The sequence below is a fragment of the Narcine bancroftii genome, chromosome 3 (assembly GCF_036971445.1).
Source record: "Narcine bancroftii isolate sNarBan1 chromosome 3, sNarBan1.hap1, whole genome shotgun sequence".
NCBI lineage: Eukaryota > Metazoa > Chordata > Chondrichthyes > Torpediniformes > Narcinidae > Narcine > Narcine bancroftii.
Window position 1 is genome coordinate 234,296,191 of NC_091471.1, and position 22,790 is coordinate 234,318,980.

Below are 22,790 nucleotides of genomic sequence, written 5' to 3' on the forward strand. Positions count from 1 at the left end.
GAGTCAGGCAGAAATGGACATTTATTCAAACGAGCTCCCTGTACATATTTCAAACAACAGGGGAGTGGAGGGTGAGGGAGAGTAGGCAAGGGAGCTCTGAGGGAGGTGGTGGGTAAGGGGAACAGGAGGGATGGCGAAGGTGAGGGGGAGAGGGAGAGAGGAAGAGATGGGGAGAGGAGGGAGAGTGAAGTGGGAGAAGGAGAGGTAGGAGTGAAGTGGGATAGGGAGAAAGAAAGAGATGGGGAGAGGAGGGAGAGTGAAGAGGGAGGAAAGGGGGAGGGGTGTGAGAGATGGTTAAGAGAGGAAGGAGAGAGAAGGGGAGAGGGAGACAGAAAGAAATGGGGAGAGAGGTGGAAGAGGGGAGGGGAGAGGGTTGGGAGAGATGGGAAAGAGAGGAGGGAGAGAGAGGGGGAGAGTGGTGGAAGAGGGAGAAAGAGGGGTGAGAGAAGGGGAGGGGAGAGAGAAAGAGATGGAGAGGGTGGTAGGACAGGGGGAGGGGGAGAGGGGAGACAGAGGAGGGAGAGAGAAGGAGGAGAGGGAGAGAGAAAGAGGGGAGAAGAGGTGGTGAGGTGTGGGAAAGGGGGAGGGGGAGAGAGGAGGAGAGAGACCAAAGGTTGGATGGGGAGAAAAAAGGAGGGGAATTGAATAAGAAGGACTGGAGGAGCAGAGGGAGAGGGAGGAAAGGGAGCAATCAGTTCTGCATTCTCTGGGAACCCAGCTCCTCTTCCTCGCTCTCTTCAGCTCCCCCAACGTCAGCAGGTTGCACCTCCAGCTCCCGGGTCGTGGCAGAGAGGCGGAAGACCACGGGGATGTGGCGGAGGGTGGGGTTGGTCTGCTGCAGACCGGAGATCCACCTGGTGAGGGTGGAGATGTCCATGGAGCCAGCCTGGCACAAGGCGTAGACTGGGCCCTCCTCGACTAGGGGTGGGGGGAGGGGGGGAGGAAGAGAGATGATGGGGGAGAGAGAGAGGGGTGGAGAGGGAGAGTGGGGGAGAGAGAGAGAGTGGGGAAGAGGGAGAGGCCAAGGGGGGAGAGAGAGGGGAGAGGGTGGAGAGGGGGCAGAGAGAGAGGGAAGAGGAGGGAGGGAGGGGGAAGGGAGTCGCAGGAGAGAGGGAAAAGCAGTGGGGGGGTAGAGAGGGAGGGGAGGAGAGCAAGAGAGCACTGTTAATGGAGGCATTCCCAGGTGACACCCCACCTCCCTCAGTAGATTCCCCTCCAACTGTCTCTTCTGATGCTCTGGATCTCAGGAATTCACATCTGGACATGTGGTCTGAGGGGAGATGCTGGGTAATTAGGCCAACTGTGAACAGGATCTGGATGGGGCTGCATAGTCACCCTAGTGGCAAACATCTGGAGGGGCTGAATGACCTCCCCTGGAGGGTGTGAATGGTCATCACTCTGGGTTAGGACTCGTTGGGCTGAAAGGCCTAGCTATAAGAAAAGATCCAGAGGGGCTAAATGGCCTCTCCAGTGGGAGAAAATCTAGAGGGGATTAACAGCCTCCCCAATAGGATACGATAGAGACAGGTTGAACAATTTCTACCTGTGGGATAGGATCTAGATAGGTTGAATGTCCTCTCCTCATGGGATAGTATCTTAACTGGTTGAATGGCCTTTCCTTGTGGTATAAGATCTAGATGGCCAAAGCGGCGTCCCTTGAAGGATAGGATTTCGATGGGCAGATCTGTGATAGTATCCAGACAGGCAGAGTGGTCTCGCCAGTGAAATAGGATCCAGAGAGGCAGGATGGTCTCCCCAGTGGAATAGGATTTAGATGGCCAGAGTGGCCACGTCAATGACTCAGGGTCCAGAAGGACAGAGTGAGCTCCCCGGTGGGATAGGATTTAGTCAGGCAGAGTGGCCTCTCCAGTGGGTTAGGATCCTGACAGGTAGAGCGGCCTCTCCCAGTGGGATAGGATCTGGACAGACTGAATGGCTTGCCCTGGTGGGATAGGATCCAGACAGGAAGAGCGGCCTCACCTTCCTCAACATCCAGCTCCTCCTCCTCACTGAGATCGCGCTCCAAGTCGAAGGTCAGCTCGGCCGGGTAGCCCAGGTTACGCTCAGGGTCGGCCTGCTGGGTCACCTGGGGTGACGAGGGGGCAAAGGTGAGAGGTTAGGCGGGTCACAACTCACTAATAGGTACAGAGATCAGGCCATGGGCAAGTCTCCTCCTGTACCCCCACAACCCAGTGGGATAGTCTGGAGGGGCTGAACTGTGCTCCTGCAGGATAGGCTAATCCTATCCCCCCTATGGGATAGGATCTACAGTGGCTGAACATCCCCCTTCTGTACCCCTGTGGGACAGGATATAGAGGGACTGAAAAGCACCCTCCTGTCCACCTGTGGGACAGGATTGAGAGGGGCTGAACAATCTCCAACTGTTGCCAAGTGGGATAGGATCTAGATTAGCCTCTTCTTGTCCCACTATGGGATTGGATTGAGAGAGAATATTCTGTGTCTTGTCCACTGTGGGATAGGATATTGAAGGGCTGAATAACCTCCAGTCTCACCAATCCAATGTTCAACTCAATCGGCATCCTCATGGAACCCAGGCAACGGGACCTTCCCCCACCTCCCATGTGGGAAATAGTCATGGGTCGACCGCTACTCCACACGTCCTGCAGCATCAGGAGGGAGGGAACAGCCTCTCCAATATCTCGGGGTCAAGACCATCCTCACAGTGGGGGAAAAGAGCAGCCAGCTCGCAAATAACAGGGTGGGGAGGGAGGTGAGGGAGGAGGAAAGGAGACAAGGGAGGGGAAAGGAGAGGAAAGGAGGATGAAGGAAGGGGGAGAGGAGGGAGGAAGGGGCATGGGAGGAGGGGAGAAAGGCAGGGGAGGAGGAGAGGAGGGAGGAAGGGGAGGAGGGAGGATGGGGTAGGGGAAGATGATGGAGAAAGGGGAGGGGAGGGAGGAAAGGGCAGGGGGAGAGGAGGGAAGAAGGGGCAGGGGTGGTGAAGGGAGGAAGGAGCAGGGGAAGTGAAAGGAGGAAGGAAGGGGTGGGAGAGGAGGAGAAGAGGGAGTAAGGGCAGGGGAGGAGGAGAGGAGGGAGGAAGGGGCAGGGGAGAAAGAGGAGGGTGGGAAGGGCAGGGGAGGAGGGAGGAAGAGGAGGTGAGGATGAGAGGAGGGTGGAAGAGGAGGAAGGGGCAGGAGAGGAAGGGGTAGGAGAGGAGGGAAAAAAGGGCAGGGGAAGTGGGGAGGAGAGCAGGGGGCAAGGGAGATAAGGATGAGAGGAGGGTGAAAGGGGCAGGGGAGGAGGAGATGGAGGAAGGGACAGGAGAGGAAGGGGTAGGGGAGGAGGAGAGGAGGGGGAGGAGGAGGAGGAAGGAAGGGGCAGGGGAGGGGGAGAGGAGGGACGAAGGGGCAGGGGAAATTGCTGGGACTTCAGCACTGAGTTATGGGGAAAGGATAAAATAGTTTGGGACTTTACTCGCCAGGGGGCCAGAGAGCGAGGGGAAATTCGACAGAGGAGAACACAATTCCACGGAACATCACAGCACAGAAACACGCACTTCGGCACTTCTGGCCCATGTCCAACCATCTTTCTGCCTCGTCCCACTGACCTGCAGCCAGTCCCTACCCCTCCCATCCATGTGCCCGCGTTCACCACCTCTGCTTGTTCCACACCCTCACCACTCTCTGTGTTTCCCCTAATATTCCGCCTAAACCTCTTCCCTTTCACTCGCTGATGGCTGGCACTCCATCTCTCTCCCCATTCTCTCACTCTGCCCACACACACTCTCTCTCTTCTCCACTCTCTCTCTGCCCCAAACTCTCTTCTCTCCTTCACTCTCACTTTCTCCCCAACTCTCCTCTCACCCACCCTCTCCCCCACTCCCCGACAATCTCTCCCCAACACTTTATAACCCCCACACTCCCTCACCCACACTCTTCTCCCCATACTCTCTATTGTCCCACCACACACCCTCTCCCCCACACTCTCTATCTCCCCCACTCTCTCTCCCCCTCCCCCACTCACCCTCTCCCCCACCACTCTCTCCCACTCTCCCTCTCCCCAACCTCTCTGCCCCCCACTCTCTCCCTCACACTCCCTCTCCCCACACTCTGTCCCCCACACTCGCTCCCCCCCACTCTCTCCCCACCATACTCCCTCTCTCCCACACATTCCCTGCACCCCCTCCACCCTTCTTCCCAAAGGCCACGTGCTACATCTACTGCCTCCACCTATCCTTCCCCAATCCCTGACCGCTAGCACCACGCCGTTACATTGTCAGCGATCGGGGCTGGACCGGGGTGTGAAGCCAGCGCTCCCTGAAAGAATTTGTACATTCTGCCCGTGTCTCCGTGAATTTTCCCCGGGGGCTCCGGTTTCCTCCCTCTGTTCAAAAACGTAGAAGAGGGTGTAAATTGGGTGGCACGGGCTTGTGGGCTGGAAGGACCTATTACCATACTGTCTGTCTAAATTTAAAATTTTAATTTAGTTTAAACTTAAAATTTAACCTATGTCCTCCAGGTCTTGTCTAAAAGCCTACATAAACCCCTCATAATTTTTGTCTGGGCAACATCCTAGTAAACCTTTGAGGCACTCTTTCTATCTTATTCATATCCTTCCTGTAACCAAGACTGCACACATTAGGGTTAGGGTTATTGCACACAATATTCTAAATTTGGCCTCACCAATGTCTTTAATATCCTGACACCCGTACTCAATACTTTGATTGATGATGGCCAATGTGCCAAAAGTTCTCTTTATCTATGAAGCCACTTTCAGGAAATTATGTGTCTGTATTCCCAGGCCCCTCTGTTCTACCGCACTCCGGGTACGTCCTTTCTTGGTTTGTCTTTCCGAAAGGCAATACCTGACACTTGTCAGCATTGAATTCCATCTGCCATTTTTCAGCTCATTTTCCCAGCTGCCAGCTTTGAAAACCTCCTTCGATGTCCACGTCTCCAACCTGCAAACCTGCTGATTCAATTTACCACATTATCACCCATGTCCTCTGATTTGTATCTCACCTACCGTCAGTGGGAAAAGCCGACCAATATTTATTCTATCAAATCTCCCCTCATTCTTCTACACTCCAGGGAATAAAGTTCCAACCTGTTTAACCTTTCCCTGTAATTCAGTTCCTTGAAGTCCAGGCAACATCCTTTATCAAATCTCCCCTCATTCTTCTACACTCCAGGGAATAAAGTCCCAACCTGTTTAACCTTTGCCTGTAACTCAGTTCCTGGAGTCTGGGCAACATCCTCGTAAATCTTCTCTGCATTCTTTCTATCTTATTGATATCTTTCCTGTAATTCGGTGACCAAAACCGCAGACAATACTGCAATACTCTTTAACAATGTTTTAGACAACTTTACCATAACATCCCAAATCCTATACTTGATACTTTGATTTAAGAAGGCCAAATTTCCAAAAGCCCTCTTTACAACCCTATCTACCTGTGACTCCACTTTCAGTGTCCTCCCTCTCCCTTACCTTCCCCGAAGGGTGCGTTGTTCCCCCACTCACCTCAAGCGACGGGGGCAAGGGGTCCGAACGGAGCACATGATAATGGACGCAGGAGTGATGCAGCCATAGGGGGTACGGCCCCTCCACAAACACAGGGAGATGTGAGTCATGAGAGGCCAGGAGCGCCCGCTGGTCAGGGCTCTGGATACCTATGGGTGAGGAGAGGGGAGAGTGAGGTGGAAGAGATGGGGGTGAGAGAGGGGTGTGAGGGTGAGAGGGGTGAGAGAGAGAGAGGAGAAAGGGGAGAGAGAGAAGCAGAGAAAGTATGGAGGGGTGGCAAACGGAGAGAGGGGGAGAGGAGGAGAGGTGGAGAGGGGTAGAGAAAGGGAGAGGGAGAGAGAGAGAGGGGAAAGAAAAGGAGGAGGGAGAAAGAGGGGAGAGGGGAGAGAAAGGGAGAGAGAGAGAGATGGGGAGGGGGAGAGGGCATGCAAAGAGTTAAATAGGATCTGGGTCAAGGGGGGAGGGGGGGAAGACCTGAGGTGTGACCACCGGCGGGACGCGCTGCCATCCAAGAACCCCCATACTCATGTTCCCCTGGGTGAGGAGGTACAGAAGATTCTAATTGAAGTACCAGTGTAGACCCCTCTCTCTCTCCCTTGACCACTGTCCAGCTCTCTCTCCATTTCCTCTCATCTCCATCTTTTCCCTCTCTCCCCACTCTCTCTCTCCCTCTTCCACTTCTCTCCATCCTCTCTCCTCCCCTTTCTTGGCCCCGTTCTCTACCCCTCTCTCCCATCTATTTTCCCTCTCTGTTCCTCCCCTTCCCCATTCTTCCTTCTCTCTCATCTTTCTAACCCTTCTCTCTCCTCTCCCCCCTTACCTCTCTTCCCCCTTCTCTTTCCTCCTCCATCCGCCTCTCCCCTCCCCAATCTCCATCCCCCTCCCTCCCCAACTTTTCCCTGTCTCCTCTACCACGCACCCCTGCTCAGCACCCCTTCCCTGTGATCGAGATGTGCCCACCCTCAATGCCCACCTCTCTTGCCCCACTCACATTCCTTCAACACTCTTTCTCTCCACTCTCCCATTCCCCACACTCTCCCTAACACTCTTTCTCCCCCACTCTCCCTCTCCCCACACTCTCCCTCTCCCCACACTCTCCCTCTCCCCACTCCCTCTCTCTCCCTCACAACCTCTCTCTCCCTCACAACCTCTCTCTCCCTCACAACCTCTCTCTCACCACTCTACCTCTCCCCTACAAACTCCCTCTCCACCACACTTTCCCTCCCCCACACTCTCCCTCTTCCCCATACTCTCCCCATACTCTCTCTCCCCCCACTCTCTCCCCCACACTCTCCCCCCCTGACATTTTCTCCCTCCCCCATACTCCCTCTCCCCCTTTTTCTCTCTCCCACACTCCCTCTCCCCATTCCCTGTCCCCCACTCCCTCTCCCCCACTCCCTCTCCCCCACTCCCTCTCCCCCACTCCCTCTCCCCCACTCCCTCTCCCCCACTCCCTCTCTCCCACACACTCCCTCTCCCCCACTTTCTCCCACAACACTCTCCCTATCCCCCCCACTCACCACCTCCCCACTCCTTCTCCCCCCACTCCCACTCCCCCACATTCTTTCTCCCTCTCCCCCCTCTCTCCACCACACTCTCTCCCCCACACTCCCAATCCCCCACACTCTCTCCTCCACACTGTCCTTCTACCCCACACTCTATCTCTCCGCAACATTCTCTCCCCACACACTCTCTTCCCCACTCTTTGTCCTACAGTCTCTGCCCCACACTCTACCCACCACACTCCCTCTGCCCCACATGTTCTCTCCAACATTCTCCCTCACGCACACTTCACATGGCCACGTGCTCCATCTACCGCTTCCACCTTTCCCCACCACCCTCCCGTCAGCTCCTCCCCTGGCTGGTCAAGCCCACCCAGCCACCCCTGCTGAGCCCCCACTCCAGAGCCCTTTGAAAGCCAAACTCACCGACGATGTGAGGAATGCTGAGTCCAAGGTCTCCATCTTGTTCCCCGGGATGCTGCAAAGAAAGGTTGAGCAAGAATCAAACAAGGTAGTGAGAGGGGGGAGTAGGGGTCTATGAGGGAACGAGCTCACCATCAGGAGGACCAGAAATAGGCCATTCAGCCCATTGTTTTCCCCACCATTCAATCATGAGCTGGTCCATTCTTACACTCAGCCCCACTGCCCAGCCTTCTCCCCATAACCTTTGACGCCCTGGCTCATCAAGAACCTCTGGCTTAAACACATCCAATGACCTGCCCTCCGCAACCACCTGTGGCAACAAATCCCACAGACTTGCCATCCTCCAGCTGAAGAAATTCCTCCGCATCTTGGTTCTAAACGGATGCTCTTCAATCCTGTCCCACTGTGGGAGACAACCATTTTACTCTGTGCACGCCTTTCAACGTTTGAAAGATTTCAATCTCCTAAATTCCAACGAGTGCAGGCCAGGAGCAGTCAAATGCTTGTCATGATGGCCCTTTTCATTCCTGGAAATAACCTGATGAACCTCCTCTGAACCATCTCCAACATCCTTCCTTCAATCTGGAGCCCATAACTGCTCACCACACTCCATGTGAGGGCTCGTGAGTGCCTGATAAAGCCTCATGGTCACATCCCAGCTCTTGTATCCTATTCAGAAAACACTACAGCCCTAAAACACATAATTTGGTTAGATCCAAAAACACCCCTGTATCAAGTGAGTTAATACCAGCGACATTAGGAAACAAAATCACTGCATCGAAAAGAGATCAAGTGATAAAATTATTAGAGGTATCGATAGAGGGGACATGGAGAGGCTTTTTCTTTTAAGAAAGGGGAGATACCAACGAGAGAACGAGTTGAGTTGGGGGCAAAAGTTGAAAGGAAACAAGAGGGGGGACTTCTTCACTCAGAGAGGGGCCGGCGTGTCGAACGAAGTGGCGGAGGCAGGCTCGATATTAGCATTTAAGGAGAAGCTGGACAGGAAAGGAACGGAGGGTTATGGGTTGAGTGTGGGTCAGCAGGGTGAGGTGGGAGGACGTGTTCGGCGTGGAAGGGCCAAGTTGGCCTGTGTCTGGGCTGTAATTGTTAGATAGGATTAAGGAAAACCCCAAGGCATTCTACAATTATATGAAATTTAGTGGAAAAACAGAGGACTGGGAAACTTTTTAAAATTTACGAAAGAAAAAAAGAAAGGCATTGGGAACGAAAAGATGAACTGTGGCCAATAACCTACAAAAGTATACTAAGAGTTTCTTTTAAATATCTAAAGATTAAAAAGAGACACGGGCAGATATGGGACCGATTGAAAACAATGCTGGAGAAATGATAATGGGTGACAAAGAGACAGCAGAGGAACTAAATGAGAATTTTGCACCGGTCTTCACTGAGGAAGACCGTAGAACTAGACATGACAGTCAGGGGCCTCAGGGAATACAGTCAGGATTACTAGAGGGGTCGTGCTTAGTAACCTGAACGGACCAAAGATAGATAAGTCTCCAGGACCAGAAAAGGTGCACCCATGGGTGCAAAGAAATTTCCAGAAATCAATGGACTCCAGCATGGTTCTGGAGGACTGGATGGTTGCAAAGGTAATCCCACTGTTTACGAAGGGAGGGAAGCAGAGAAAGGGAAATGATAGGCCTGACGTCAGCAGTTGGAAAGTTACTGGAGGTGATCCTCAAGGATGAGGTCATGAAATACCTCGAAGGGTGCGGCGTGATAGGTCCAAGCCAGGAGAGGTTCATGAAGGGAAGAGCCTGCAAGAGCCTGCCTGGCCAACCTAATGGATGGACATGGTAGAGGCTGTGGATGCTGTGGACTGGGATTTTCAATAAGAGGATGTTTAATAAGGTGGGAGCCCGTGGAATTACAGGAAAGATGTTAAATTGGGTGGAGCATTGGCTGACAGGCAGGAAGCAAAGGGCGGGAATAAGGGATCCTACTCTGGTGGGTTGCCGGCGACTGGTGGGTTGCCGGCAACTGGTGGTGGTCCGCAGGGGTCAGTGTTGGAGCGGGCAATGGTTTAGATTATGGAGCAAAGGGTTTTGTGGCCAAGTTTGCAGATGACACTGATCGGTGGTGAAGCAGGAGGTGTTGAGGAAACCGAAAGGTTGCAGAGAGGCTCAGACAGTTTGGGAGAGCGGGCAAAGAAATGGCAGACGAGATACAACGTAGAGACATGTACGGATGGACACTTTGGAAAAGGAAATAAACAGGCAGATTATCATTTGGATGGGAAGAAAATTCAAAATTCGGAAGAGCGAAGAGTCTTGGGGGTCCTCGTGCAGGATAACCACCAGATTGGATCGGCAGTAAAGAAAACGAATGTTCTGTTGACATTAGTTTCAAGGGAAATAGTGTGTAAGAGTAAAGAGGGGTTGATGAAGCTCGATGGAGCTCTAGTGAGACCTCATTTGGAGAATTGTGCACAGTTTTGGGCCCATATCTTATAAGTGATAGAACCATAGAACATTACAGCGCAGAAAACAGGCCATTCAACCCTTCTGGTCTGTGCTGACCAATAAAACTAGCTCGTCCCACTAACCTGCTCTCATTCCATAACCCTCCAGACCCCTCCCATCCATGTATTGATCCAAATTATTTTTAAAATTCAAGATTAAATCAGTATTCACGACATCAGATGGCAGCTCGTTCCACTCTCCCTCCCCTCTCTGAGTGAATAACTTCCCCCTCTCCCCTTTCAGCCTCAAGCTATGACCTCTCATATTGATCTCCACCAGTCTAAGTGGAAACATCCCACTCACATCTACTCTGTCTACACCCCCCATAATCTTATAAACCTCCATCAAGTCTCCCCTCACCCGTCTTCGTTTCAAGGAGTATAATCCCACCCTGTTTAATCTTTCCCGGTAACTCAACTCCTGAAGACCCAGCAACATCTTCACAAATCCCTCTTTCAATCTGATTGACATCTTTCCTGCTGCTAGGCAACCAAAACTGCACACAATATTCGAGGTGTGGCCTCACCAATGACTTGAACAACTTCAACATAATATCCCAACTCCTAGACTCAATACTTGGATTGATAAAGGCTAAGATGCTCAAAGCTTTCTTTACAGCCCTGACTACCAGCGACCTTCAGGGAACAATGTATTCCCAGATCTCTCTGCTCCTCCACACTCCTCAAGGGATGACCATTTACTGTGTACGTCCTACCCTGATTCACTCTTCCAAAGTGCAGCACCTCACATTGATCTGCATTAAACTCCATCGGCCATTTACTGGCCCAATTTCTCAGCTGGACCAGATCCCTCTGCAAGCTTTGAAAATCTTCCTCACAGTTCCCGAAGTCTCCAATCTCTGCGTCATCAGCAAACCTGCTGATCCAATTCACCACATTATCATCCAGGTCATTTACATAGATAACAAACAATAATGGTCCCAACACAGATCCCGAGGCACATCACTTGAAACAGACCTCCAGTCTGAGAAGCAACCATCACCCACCACTCTCTGTTTTCTTCCACACAGCCACTAATGTTGGAGAGTCCAAAGGAGGTTTATCAGGACTATTCCTGGAATGCAGGGGCTAACATATGAGGACCGTATAGCAGCTTTCGGACTGAATTCACTGGAGTATAAGGATGAGAGGGGATCTCACTCTCGAACGCTGAAAGGATTGGACAGAGTCGATGGGAATAAGATGTTTCCCCTGGGCGGGTGAATCCAGAACAAGAGGGCACAGTCTTCGAATGAGGAGATTGTTAAAGCAGAAATTTCTTCAGCCAGAGGGTCACGGATTTGTGGAATTCATTGCCACGTACAGTCGTGGATGCCGGATCGTTGGGGGAGTTTAAGGAGGAGATTGACAGGTATCGAAGACCGGAATTTGGAACAAGAGGTGAGAACAGTTCAGCTCAGGGTGGAGGGGCAGAACAGACCTGATGGGGCTTTGTGGGCTGAAGGGCCTGTACTGTGCTGTAAGATTTCTATGTTTGCTTAAGATTAGAAGAGGCATAGATAAGGTGGACAGCCAGCGCCTGTTTCCCAAGGCAGGAATAGCAAACACCAGAGAACATCTGTACAAAGTGAAGGGAGGAAAGTTCAGGGGAGATGTCAGGGTTACGTGTTTTTTTTTAAACAGAGAATTGTGGGGGCCTGGAAGGTCTCGCCATGGATAGTGGTGGAAGCTGGAATAGGGCATTTAAGAGATTCATGGATGAAAGAAAAATAGGGGGTTATGGGGTAGGGAGGGTTTAGTACCTTTTTTTAAGGAATATCTGGATCAGCACAACATCAAGGACCAAAGGGCCAGTCCTGTGCTGTAGTGTTCTAGGAGATTCGGTCTGTCACCGAAAACTCTCGTAAACCTCTACACGTGGACCGTGGAGAACATTCTGGCCGGTTGCATCACTGCCTGGTACGGAGGCGCCAACTCTCAGGACAAGAATAAACTCCAGAGGGTTGATCACTCGGCCAGTGAAATCACGGGCACCAGACTTCACTCCCTCGAGGACGTTGACATGAGGCGGGGTCTTTAAAAAAAGCAGCCTCTATCCTCAAAGACCTCACCCCCCTCTTCACTCTGCTGCCATCGGGGAAAAGGTCCTGGAGCCTGAAGACGAGCACAAGGACAGTTTCTTCCCCGCTGCCACCAAATTCCGGAATGATCCGTGAACCCCAGGCACTGCCTGACTTTGACTTTTCTTGCACTATTTTTTATTTATATGAACGTTTGCCCTATGATTCTGATACAAAACAACAAATTTCCTGACCTGTTCACAAGGATAAATTCTGATTCTAATGACTGTACACTTGCAATTTGGAACCTTCTCCCCATGACCCTGAACGCCGGCAGAACTTGCACCTCCCCCCCAACGCCCTCACCTGATAGACGGTGACCTCCGCATCAAGGTCAGGGGTCATGCGCCTCAGAGCAACCCCGGCCAGTTCCACGGGGTCACGGGGAAGAGGCTGAGGCATAGGGAAGGGATTGACGTGCCGGAAGCGGGGGAACCAGTACAGCAGCCGCTGGAACTTGCGAATCGGGTGGCTCTTGTGTCCAAAAATCTGCAGCAGCGTCACCTTGGTTGTCACGTCTGGCATGACCCCTGTGGGAAAAGGAAAGGGGGTGGGGAGGGGATTTCAACACACTACATCATTCAGGGCACTCAAATCAGGAGGCGGAGGTTGGCAGAATTTGGGGGGAGGGAGATGCACAAAATTAGGTGGCAATCTGGAACAGTCGATATGCAGAATTGGTGGGAGATATGGAAATTTAGGAGATGTGCAAATTTATAGATGCACAATTGATAGAAAATATGCAAAATTACAAGATTTTCAAAATTAGGTGATATACTAAATTAGTAAATATGCAAAATAAGGAGGACATATGCAAATTTAGATGCAAAATTAGGAATGCAAATAGGAGATGCAAAATAAAGAGATATGGAAAATTAGATATGCTATTTAAATATACAAAATTAGATATGCAAAATAAGAAGGTATGCAGATTTAAATATGCAAAATTAGGAGGAACACAAAGGAATGCTAATTTAGGAGGAGATATGCAAATTTCTGAAGCATCAAAATTCAGAAACTTGCAAAATTAGGTATATACAAAATTCAGGGGAGGTGTATAAAATGAGATGTATAACAGCAGAGACACAAGATTAGGAGATGCAAATTCAGAGGAGAAATTCAAATTAGGAGATCTGCAAAACTAGGCAGAAATATGAAAATTTAACAGGAGCATGCATATTTATGAGGAGATATGCAAAATTATGTGTTTCTGGTACAACATCAATGCTTGGGAAAGGGGCAAGGGTTCTGATGGGATACCAGTCCCTCAGAGAGGGGGAAGGGTTATCATTGGACACCAGTCCCTCAGGGAGAGGAGGACGGTTATCATAGGGCACCACTCCTTCAGGGAAAGATTCAGGTGTGACACCAGTCCTTCAAGGAGAGGGGCAAGGGTTCCAATGGGACACCAATCCATCAGAGAGAGGGGGAAGGGTTCCAAAGGGACACAGTCCCTCAGGGAGAGGGGGAAGAGTTCAAATGGGACACCAAACCCTCAGGGAGAGATGGACGGACTCAGATGGAACACCAATCCCTCAGAAAGGAGAAGGGTTCAGATGGAACACCAGCCCATTAGGGAGAGGGGGAAGGATTCAGACACCAGTCCCTCAGAGAGAGGGGGAAGGGTTCAGATGGGACACCAGACATTCAGAGAGATGGGGAAGCGTTCTGAAGGGACGCTTGGGGAGAGGGAGACAGGTTCAGAAAGGGGGTACGGGTTCTAAGCAGACCCCTGCCCTCGCCTGGAACATCACAGAGGACTCACCGTAGTTCTCCATCTGCTCTAACACCTGCACGGCGCACTCCTGCTGCCGGGGGAAGTGGTTGAACATGCGCTGGATGTAGGAGCGGGCAACGAACACCTCCTTGGGGAAGACGTCCAGCAGCCGGTTGTAGATGTCCAGCTCCCGCTCCACGCCGAAGATGGGCATCTGGCGCAGGGCGGCGTACACGAACTCCACATGTCCTCGGCGCCGCACCTCCTGCCTGCAATAGGCATCCAGTGCCCGCTCGAAGGCAGCCCGGTTGCAGGGGAGGCCAGGTGGAGGGGCGAAGCGGTCCCGGAGCTGTTTGGTGGCGTGATCCATGGAGGGCAGGGGGGCAACATCCTTCCCGGGTCCAGAGCAGGGGCGGGAGATCCGGACCAGCCCCGGAGAGACCTGCAGAGGAGGAAGGGGCAGAGGTGGTTAAACGATGGGGAGGCAGGGGAACTGGCTCAGTAATCACACTCAACCTGCCGTGTAAAATGGGGTTAACTGACTATTTGCCTGGATAGTGCCCCATTTACTCAGCAGTTAGAAAGGGTCTGACCCAGCCAACCCTGTCGGAACCCAACCAGGTCCCTGACCCACCTCAGAGGTAGTCAGGGAACCCAGTTAAACTTGCCTAGGTCGCATCCACAGGTGATTCGAACAGGAAAATGGCCGACCCGCTTATTGCAGTGATGTCAGTGCTTGCGTCTGCGAGTCACCGGGCAGCCTGCATCTGAACATCCGGCAGTACATCCGGTGAGTGCATGGTTGGTGATTTAATGGGTCGATCCCCCTACAATTTGAATCACCTAGTAATCGCTATTGGGTCCCAGGAGGTCTGAGTCTCCTGCCCCTGCTCTGGTCCCGGGAAGAACAAACCCCCCCCTCCCCCCCCCCCCCCGCCATCCATGGATACCATCAAACAGCTCCGGGACCCCAGTCTGAAAGGGACTACTCACACACACACACACACACACACACACAGACACACACACACACACACACGAGCTGTGGCATTGAAGAGAAATGCCGACAGGCAGACAGGTGGAGGGTGAAGTGACAGGCATAGGTCAACGTGTCAAGCTGTGGTAATGTTCAGAACTGACCAGATGGGTGAAGGGTCTGTTTGTCTGCCGTGGTGGTCCCGGGGTTATTGGAGTTCTTTTCCAAAAAAGGTGGTCAAGGAAAGCATTTTCTAAAGCTCCAAATGGCCGTACACTTCATCACAACTAAAGTATTAAAAACAGTGGAATATACCGCAAAGTCCTTGGCCCAGAGTCAGGGAAGAGGTATCCAGAAGACACAAGTTTAAGTTGATGGGAGTGGGGAGCGATAACAGTTTTATACAGAGGATGGTGGGTGTGTGGAATGGGCTGTAGGAGAAGGGAGTAGAGGCAGGGACATCTGTGAGGTATCTTTGCACCTCTACAAATCTCTGGTGCACTGTGGAGCACTGCATTCAGTTCTGGTCACCTCATTACAGGAAGGATGGGAAAGCTCTGGAGAGGGGACAGAGGAGATTCACCAGGACGTTGCCTGGATTGGGAAACAAGTCTCATGAGGAAAGGTTGGCAGAGCTGGGACTTTTCTCTTTGGAGCGTAAAAGAATGAGAAGAGACTTGACAGAGATCGACAAGATTCTGAGAGGCAGAGACAGGGTGGACACCCAGCGCCTGTTTCCCAGGCGGGATCAACCAACGCCAGAGGATGTCTGTACAAAGTGAAGGGAGGGAAGTTCAGGGGAAACGTCAGGGGTACATTTTTCACACAGTGATTTGTGGGTGCATGAAGCAGGCTGTCAGAGGTGGTAGGTGAGGCAGAAGCTGTTGCTACATTGAAGAAAAAAATTAGATGGATCCATAAGTAAGATAGGTTTAGAGGGATAGGCGGAGATGGGACCAGTGTGGGTGGGACGGATCCATGGATAGGATGGGTTTAGAGGGGTAGAGGCAAGTGGGACCAGTGTGGGTGGGACGGATCCATGGATAAGATGGGTTTAAAGGGAAAGGGCAGATGGGATGTGTGGATGGGACAGATCCATGGATAGGATGGGTTTAGAGGGATAGGGGCAGGTGGGAACAGTGTGAGTGGGACGGATCCATGGATAGGATGGGTTTAGAGAGGTATGGCCAGGTAGAAGTAGTGTAGGTGGGACAGATCCATGGATAGGATGGGTTTAGAGGGGTAGGAGCAGGTGGGAGCAGTGTGGATGAGACAGATCCATGGATAGGATGGGTTTAGAGGGATAGGGGCAGCTGAGACCAGTGTGGGTGCGACGGATCCATGGATAGGACGGGTTTAGTATGATAAGGGCAGTTGGACCTTTAGGGTCCAATCATAAAGAGAAGCTGTCCCAGCTCTTCTAACCTTGCCGCATAAGACTGGTTTTCCAATTCAAGCAAAATCCTGGTAAATCCCCTCTGCACCCTCTCCAGAGCTTCCAAATCCTTTCTGCAATGAGGTGATGAGACCTTAAAGAGACGAACCTTCCATGGAAGAGCCCCAGTTCCGGGGGCCGATGAGGGAGGCCTCAGGTGCCGCATCAATGCAGCCATGACTCCAGCAGCCACCATCGACCTTTGTCAGCTGCAGAGAGAGAGAGAGAGAGAGAGAGAGGTTGAAACAGAAGGGAAGGTCAGGACGCGGCTGTGGGACACAGAGAGGCTGCTCAGTCCCTCAGGGTCTATCCCTCCCATAAACTCCCATAAAATCCCCTTGGTTCTCCCCACCCCGAATATCCAGAAGGAACAATCAAACTGCACCTTAACACATTCAGTGGGGCAGTATCCACTGCTTCCTGAGACAGAGATTTAGAACATAGAACACTGCAGCACAGTAAAGGCCCTTCGGCCATCAATGTTGTGCCGACCCATATATTTTCAGTGACCAGTGGAGGGCTGCAGGGATCTGATCTGGGACCCCCTTGCTCTTTGTGATTTTTATAAATGACCTGGATGAAGACGCGGAAGGATGGGTCAGTAAGTTTGAGGATGACACAAAGGTTGGAGAAGCTGTGGTTGGAGCTGAAGGTTGTCATAGGTTACAACAGGATAAAGGCAGGGTGCAGAGTTGGGTAGAGAAGTGGCAGATGGAGTTCAATCCAGTTAAGTTTGAGGAAGGACAAACCAGACGGCTGAGTCCAGGGTTCATGGTAGGTTACTTAAGGATGTGAATGAACAGAGGGACCTTGGGGTCCAAATCCATACATCCCTCAAGGTCACTGCACAGGTTGATAGAGTAGATAAGGCTGATGGGATGCTGGGCTTCATTAATAGGGGGATTGAGTTCAGGTGTAAAGAGGTTGTGTTACAATTCTACAAATCTCTGGTGAGACAACACTTAAGAGTATTGTGTACAGTTCTGGTCACCTCATTACAGGAAGGATGTGGAAGCTCTGGAGAGGGGTCAGAGGAGATGGACCAGGATGTTACCTGGATCAGAAAATAAGACATGGTTATGGGACTTTTTGGAGTGTAGAAGGATGAGAGGAGACTTGATAGAGGTCAACAAGATTCTGAGAGTCAGAGACAGGGTGGACAGCCATCGCCTGTTTTCCAGGGCAGGAATAGCAAACTCCAGAGGATGTCTGTTCAAAGTTAAGGGAGGGAAGTTTAGGGGTAAGTGTTTTTACACAGAGAGATGTGGGGGCCTGGAATACCTCGCCTGGGGTTCTGGTGGAGACTGGAACATTGGGGGAATTTAAGAGACTCTTAGACAGACACATGGATGGAAGGAGAGGGTTATGGGGTAGGGAGGGTTTAGTACTTTTTTTAAAGGAATACATGGTCCGACATCGAGGGCTGAAGGGTCTGTACTGGGCTCTTCTAAGGCAAGTTTTTAAAGTAGACACACAGCATGGTAACAGGCCGCTTTCCAGTCCATCAGCCCGTGCCACCCAAATGCACCTAATTAACCGACAACCTCCAGAGGGTACTGGGGGGAAATAAACCCAGAGGAAACCCATGAAGACACGTGGAGAATGTTCAAACTCTTTACAGAGAGCGCGGGACGCCAACCCTGGCCCACTGGCGCTGTCATAGCCTCTCGTGACACTGTGTATGAGAGAGATGCGATAAAGGCAGGGAGTTTGGGCCAGGAGTCCACCTGGAGGTCGGTGGCCAGGAGGGTTCCACAGGTCTTCATGATTTTTTTTTATCATTGGCCTGGATGAGGATGTAGAGGGATGGGTCAGTAAGTTTGTGGATGATAGGACGGTTCGGAAGTGTTGAATCAATGTAGCAGGCATGCTGCCGCAAAACAACAAATTTCAGGACAATAAAATCCGATCCTGATTAATTCCCCCGGAATATTGTAAAGTCTAATATAATTGCGTCGGAAACACAGAGAACAGGGAAATCCAGAGCTCAGGACAGTCCATTCAGCCCATTGGGTTGTGCTGGCCCATTGACTGGATGCCCAGAGCTAAGGGACTCTCCTCAGAGGGTGATCCTCCAGCTCATCGGACCCCTCCACCTTCCAAAGTCAGTCGGTCTGCCGTGGGGTGGACCCAGGGGAGCCGTAGCGCTGCTCCAGCCAATCCATGGTGAGTGCATCATGGATAACTGACCCCACCAGGTACATAGGACGATTCCACTGGGGTCCGTCATGGATAACCATTGTGACAGAGTATATAGATTTGTTTTTTGGGAGATAAATTGGGAAAGGTTTGTTAGAGTAGGTTGCATGCAAACACTTTAAAACAGATCTTATTTGAAATACTGGAGTTCTGCCCCATGCTAGACATTGCAGGGCCACAGAGCTTTTGCAAGAGCTTTGAAGAGTCCCCAAGAGACTTCACTAATGGATTGTTGTTTACAAAAGGCAATAGATGGAAGAACTTGTTGGAGCCGCTACAAGCAGAGACAGTCTAACAGGCTTTCTGTGTGTGTGTGTGTGTGTGTGTGTGTGTGTGAGAGAGAGAGAGAGAGACAGAGATCACTTGTACAGTGTTACAGCCAACAGAAGCTGGGACTGGCACAGGACAAGCTGGCAAGCTTATGGAAAGCCCATTTGTAAGACAGCTTGGTCAAAGCCCTTGTGGTTCATGCAAGAGGAGAGGACTAGCTGTCTAATATTTCACTTGGAATAAGGGAAACAAAAAGGAATTCTGTGGTGACCTGAAAGAAAGAGGTTATCATCTGGAGAACCATGAGGAGGCAAGTTTCGTCAGCAAGACACTGAAGTGGCTGATGGAAGTACATCAGTTGTGGGTGTCCAGTGTACAACAAATCTCTCTCTGAAAACTGACAAGAACCTTCCTGAGTGGTTACCATTTACCTTTCAAGCATCAAAGCCTGGTGAACTTTATAAATGTTAAATTCTGTGCACTGTATAAAAATTGCCTGCAACCAGTGAACTTGGAGGAATGAGAAGTGAGATTGGACTGTGAATCAAAAAACTTTTCAAACTTACATACACATTACACACCAGTGCACTTAGAATTAATAGAGGGTTAAGTTAGGTTAAGTAAGTTAATAGAGACAAGTTAAAGTTTGACTCCATTTTCATGTTTAAAGATAATTAAAAGCAACTTTTGTTAAAGTAACCATTTGTCTTGGTGAATATCTATTGCTGCTGAGTTTTGGGGTCCTCTAGGCTCATAACAACCATCATCCCAGTCCCACTGAGGTGCATCATGGTTAAGTCTTCCCCCTAGTTACACAGGACGATCCCACGGAGGTGCATCACGATTAATTGTCCTCCACAGTTACACTGAGTGATCGCACCGCTGTCCATCACAAACAACCCTCCCTCCAGGTCCCATAGAGGTATGTCACAGATAACCGTCCCACCTGGTTACACAAGACGATCCCACTGCGGTCTGTCATGGATAATTGTCCCTGCCCTGCCAGTCCCACAGAGGTATGTAACAGACAACCATTCCCCTCCACCCCAACGGTTACACAGGACGATCCCACTTGGATCCATCATGGTTAACAATCTCCCCACGATTACACAGGACGGTCCCAAAGTGGTACGTCATGGATAACCGTTTCCTCACCCCCACCACAGTTACACAAACCGATCCCACTAGGGTCCATCACCCATAACCGTCCCCCATGGTTACACAGGTCGATCCCACTGGGGTCCGTCACCGATAACCGTCCCCCACAGTTACACAGGACGATCCCACCGCGGTCCGTCATCGATAACTGCCCCCACCGACCTTCTCCGCGTCCTCCTGCGCGCCGGTCCGTCCGTCAAACCCGTCCCCTCCTTCTCCAGAGTCCTGACTGGCCGGCGGTGCGGTCCTCCGTCGCTAGCTCTCCCCTTCATGGAGCGCGTGGCCCCTCGCACATAGTTCCGATAGCAGAAAGGTTCTTACTCCAATTTATTGTCACAAGAATTCCCCCTTTGCTAAAATAATAAACTACTGCAATAGTATTAAATCAAATTGAAAGGACATCTTTAATAAACTACTGCAACAGAGGATATTAAATCAAATTGACATCAGTACAAGGTGAGGGGAGGAAAGTTGAGGCTGGACATCAGGGGTGAAAGAGAGTGGTGGGTGCCTGGATTGCCTTGCCAGGGGTGGTGGTGGAGGCTGTTGCAATAGGGGACATTTAAAAAACATTTAGGCAGGCACACATCTAAAATGGAAGGTTGTGGGCGTGGAGTGGATCAGAACAACCCTGTGGGCCGAAGGGCCTGTACTGTGCTGGAATAGGCCAACAAACCTCGTCTTTAGTCAGGAAGGTGCAGCAGTGCCTACACTTCCTGAGGAGGTTGAGGAGGGCAAGGCTTCTGGCCTTCTTGACAACATCTCACAGGGGCACAATTAAGAGCGCCCTGTCCATCTGTTGTGGTGGAACACTGTAGTACAGGCTTTGTACTGGTAGGCCCAACCCTGATTCTGCCAGCCTTCACCCTCACGGTCCCTAATATCACCCAATCCCCTCCTTCAGTACTGCCTTGGAATCGGGCCAACAGCATGTCAGTTTATAGTAATTAAGTTGTAGCACTATCACAAACAAATTATATATATTACCCAACAGAGATCAATGAAAACTTTAAGGAATTCTACAAGCAATTATACCGAACTGAGAACGAAGGGAAAGAAGACAAAATAGATGAGTTTCTAGCTAAAATTGAACTACCGAAATTGCAAGAAGAGGAGGAAAACAAATTGATAAAACCATTTGAAATAGATGAAATACAGGATATATTGAAAAAGCTACTGAACAATAAAATGCCTGGAGAGGACGGACTTCCAATAGACTTCTATAAAACATTTAAAGAAATACTAATTCCTCCTCTCCTGGAAGTAATGAACCAGATAGAAGAAACACAAAACTTGCCAGATTCATGTAAAACAGCAATAATTACAGTAATACTAAAGACAGGGAAAGATCCACTAACACCAGCATCATATAGACCAATTTCTCGACTTAACTCAGATTATAAGATAATAGGAAAACTATTAGCAAACAGATTGGCTGACTGTGTACAAAAAATAGTAAAACTAGATCAAACTGGAATTATTAAGAAAAGACAAACAACGGACAATGTCTATAAGTTCATTAACTTAATCCATGCAGTACAAGGAAATAAGATGCCAACAGTGGCTGTATATTTAGACGCAGAGAAAGGCTTTGACAGGGTAGAATGGAATTATTTATTCAAAGTATTACAGAGGTTCAACCTACCAGAGAAATATATTAATTGGATTAATGCATTATATAAGGGACCAATGGCGAAGGTAACAGTAAATGGATATATATCGAACCAATTTAAATTAAGCAGGTCAACTAGGCAAGGATGTCCACTATCTCACTCACTGTTCACTTTAGCAATAGAACCATTGGCAGAACTGATAAGAACAGAAAATAAAATAAAAGGGATAAAAATAAAAGAGAAGAAATATAAAATCAGTCTATTACAGATGACAGAACCAGAATTATCAATAAAAGAAGTACATAAAAAATTGAAGGAATATGGAGAAATATCGGGGTACAAGATCAACGCAAATAAAAGTGAAGCGATGCCAATGAATAATGTGGATTACACAAAGTTTAAAAAAGAATCACCATTTAAATGGCAAACACAAGCAATCCAATACCTAGGTATTAGACTAGACAATAATGTAGGCCATCTATACAAATTAAATTATCAGCCATTAATGAAGAAATTGCAGGATGACTTAGAACATTGGAAAGAATTGCCACTAACATTGATAGGGAAGGTAAATTGCATTAAAATGAATATCTTCCCAAGGATACAATACCTATTTCAATCGTTACCAATTCCCTTAACAGAGAAATCTTTCAATGAACTAAAGAGAATAATAAGGAAATTCTTATGGAAAGTGGGGAAACCGAGGATAGCACTAGATACATTGACAGAATGGTACAAACAAGGTGGTTTGCAGCTACCAAACTTTAAAAATTATTATAGAGCAGCACAATTAAGATATCCATCAGATTTTTATCAAACAAGGGAAAAACGAGATTGGACCTAGATAGAGCTAGATCAAATAGGGGAGAAGGTACCAGAAAATATACTTTATAAGTGGGATGAAAAGCTGATACGACATAAAAATTCACCAATACTGCACCATTTACTCAACATTTGAAAGAAGATTCACGTAGAAAGGAAAAAAACAAATTACCAACTACCAAAATTATTATTGACGCAAAATCAACTACTCCCTTTCACAATAGATAACCTTTCCTTTAGAGAATGGGAGAGAAAAGGAATTAAAAGAATAGAAAATTGTTTTTGGGAAATAATTTATTATTATTTGAACAAATGAAGTACAAATATGGAATAACTCATGGTACAATGTTTGCATATCATCAACTGAAAACCTACTTAAAGGACAAATTGGGAAACAGACTGAGATTACCAGAAGGAAGCAGCTTTGAATATATGATTACAGACACAATGATAATTAAAAGATTTATAACAAACATGTACATCAAGCTGCGAGAGAAAGAGAATGATGAAATAAGCTATAAACCCAAACAAAAGTGGGAACAAGATCTAAACATAAAGATAAAAAATGAAATATGGGAAAAGTTATGCTCCGGAACTATGAGAGATATAATAAATACAAGGTTATGCATGATAC

The 22,790-nt window shown here is 49.5% G+C and overlaps 1 protein-coding gene across 3 annotated transcripts; it reads right to left on the reverse strand.

The window, feature by feature from the left end:
- Window positions 1-3: 3 nt before the first annotated feature.
- Window positions 4-19,970, reverse strand: ecsit (ECSIT signaling integrator). Of its 3 annotated transcripts, none has more exons than XM_069927024.1 (8): window positions 19,884-19,970; window positions 16,204-16,303; window positions 13,732-14,125; window positions 12,273-12,496; window positions 7,407-7,458; window positions 5,479-5,627; window positions 1,981-2,086; window positions 4-918 (listed from the first exon to the last, which is right to left on the reverse strand). In XM_069927024.1, exons 2-8 carry the CDS (start codon window positions 16,288-16,290, stop codon window positions 692-694), a joined length of 1,239 nt encoding a protein of 412 aa, XP_069783125.1. In that variant the 5' UTR covers window positions 16,291-16,303; window positions 19,884-19,970; the 3' UTR covers window positions 4-691. The 3 variants fall into 3 exon arrangements, with proteins under 3 accessions (XP_069783125.1, XP_069783126.1, XP_069783127.1); XM_069927025.1 differs by lacking the exon at window positions 19,884-19,970 and adding an exon at window positions 19,510-19,778; XM_069927026.1 differs by lacking the exon at window positions 19,884-19,970 and adding an exon at window positions 19,719-19,740.
- Window positions 19,971-22,790: the final 2,820 nt, after the last annotated feature.